This window comes from Trichechus manatus, unplaced genomic scaffold (assembly GCF_000243295.1).
Source record: "Trichechus manatus latirostris isolate Lorelei unplaced genomic scaffold, TriManLat1.0 scaffold00023, whole genome shotgun sequence".
NCBI lineage: Eukaryota > Metazoa > Chordata > Mammalia > Sirenia > Trichechidae > Trichechus > Trichechus manatus.
The window spans coordinates 23,199,871-23,201,444 of record NW_004443959.1 but is presented as its reverse complement, the minus strand read 5'-3'; the positions used below and the strand labels follow the sequence as shown (position 1 = coordinate 23,201,444).

The window sequence follows — 1,574 nt, the reverse complement described above, 5'->3', positions numbered from 1 at the left end:
GTGGTTCAAGTCCATCCAGAGGAGCCTCAGAAGAAAGGCTTGGAGATCTGCCTCTGAAAAATCAGCCACTGAAAACCCTATAGAGCTCAGTTCTACTCTGACGCACTTGGGATCGCCATGAGTCAGAGTCTGCTTGGTAACATCTGGTTTCACTCTCTATATTACTGTATTTCTTAATACATCAATATATAGAAGATTCAAAATTTTTTCTGACATCAAATAACCTTTGCATATTGCTTGTTACACTATATGTGGACACAATCTATCTTTTTATATTTAAGCAGCACAGGTTACTGCCTCCTTAGTGACATTTTTTGGAAAATTTGAAAATTCTAATGTCATTCCAAAGCTTCCATCACCAGAAAAAAGATTCTTAAAAGCCCCACTTAGAATGTTACCTTCTTAGCATAAGATGTCAGTCCTTGTTAGAAAATAAGTGTAACTAGGAGAGCTAATACACTGTAAGTGTACACCTATTGTGTTTTACTGTGATCCTTGGATCCCTGAGGGCAGACTCCAAGAGGCTGACGCCCCTGGGAAATACTGATCACCAATAATCTGCTGAGAAGGGACCGTCAAAAAAGAAATGAAGCCAGCCGCCTAAGAGAATTTAATTTTCTGCAGCTTACTGTATAGGTCACTCTAGAAACTTTGCCAATGGCTCTCGACTATTCCACTACTACTTGTGTGCCCTCAACCTAACAGACAAACCCTCCTCCGTGCGGCCAGCTGGGCTACCTCAAACCCCAGCGATCAACAGGCTGACAGATGTTATGGTCAGATCACCGTCACACTCCGCTGAGGGTGTACAGGAAGTCACGCTGGCTCCACGCTCCACCGTGAACATGCTCCGGGATAGGAGACCCACAAAGCGTGGATTAATCCGCTAGGCAAATGCCTGGTCACAGACCTTGAGAAATAAAAGACTTGGTTCTAATGAACGAGCGGCCTCTCTTCACTGCAGCTTTTGTCTTTTCCAGGCCATCTTTGGTTCCCTCCTTTGCAGCTTTCATGAGTCTCTGCATCTGTGAAAAAAGGCACAACGTGAGGGGTGGTCCAAGTCACCAAATAGCTACTTGTGGCTTGCATCTGCTTATTTTAAAAGAATACTGTCAAGTAGTTTGGTCTTGAAACGTTACCTGCAATTGGCTTTGTGATCTGGGAGAACTTTTCTGGTTTGTGTGTATTTTTTAGTTTTGTTTTGTTTCTTAATGTTTGTTTGTTTTAAGAAAAGAAAAACCAAACTTTAAAGGAGTGGTTCCTTAACATGATTAAAAAAAGTTTCCTATTACATCTAAAAGTCAATCTTTATTATTATTATAATCACTTACAAGCCAAAGAGCTTTGTAGACATCACCTAAAAGTAGGTAGAAAAACTAAAGTGCACAAATGCTGAACAGTTTGCCCCAAATTAAATGCCATACCATAAGAAAAAAACAATGAACCACAGACTTTCATTTCTCCAACTTAGCATTAGCCATTCAACATTTTCCACGGATGCCATTCCTGACCAACGTGCTCCCATGTGGAGGTCTGGCCATTTGTTTACAGGGACCCCTTCTTACTAATGGTCA

General features: G+C 41.3%; 1 protein-coding gene across 1 annotated transcript in view; it reads right to left on the bottom strand.

Annotated features, from left to right (window-relative positions):
- ARHGEF10 (Rho guanine nucleotide exchange factor 10) overlaps window positions 1-1,574 on the bottom strand; it is a 168,918-nt gene that overhangs the window by 93,982 nt on the left and 73,362 nt on the right. Inside the window, exon 9 of the mRNA XM_023728233.1 lies at window positions 911-1,025. Coding sequence (XP_023584001.1) covers window positions 911-1,025 — 115 coding nt within the window. The remainder of the gene's footprint in view (window positions 1-910; window positions 1,026-1,574) is intronic.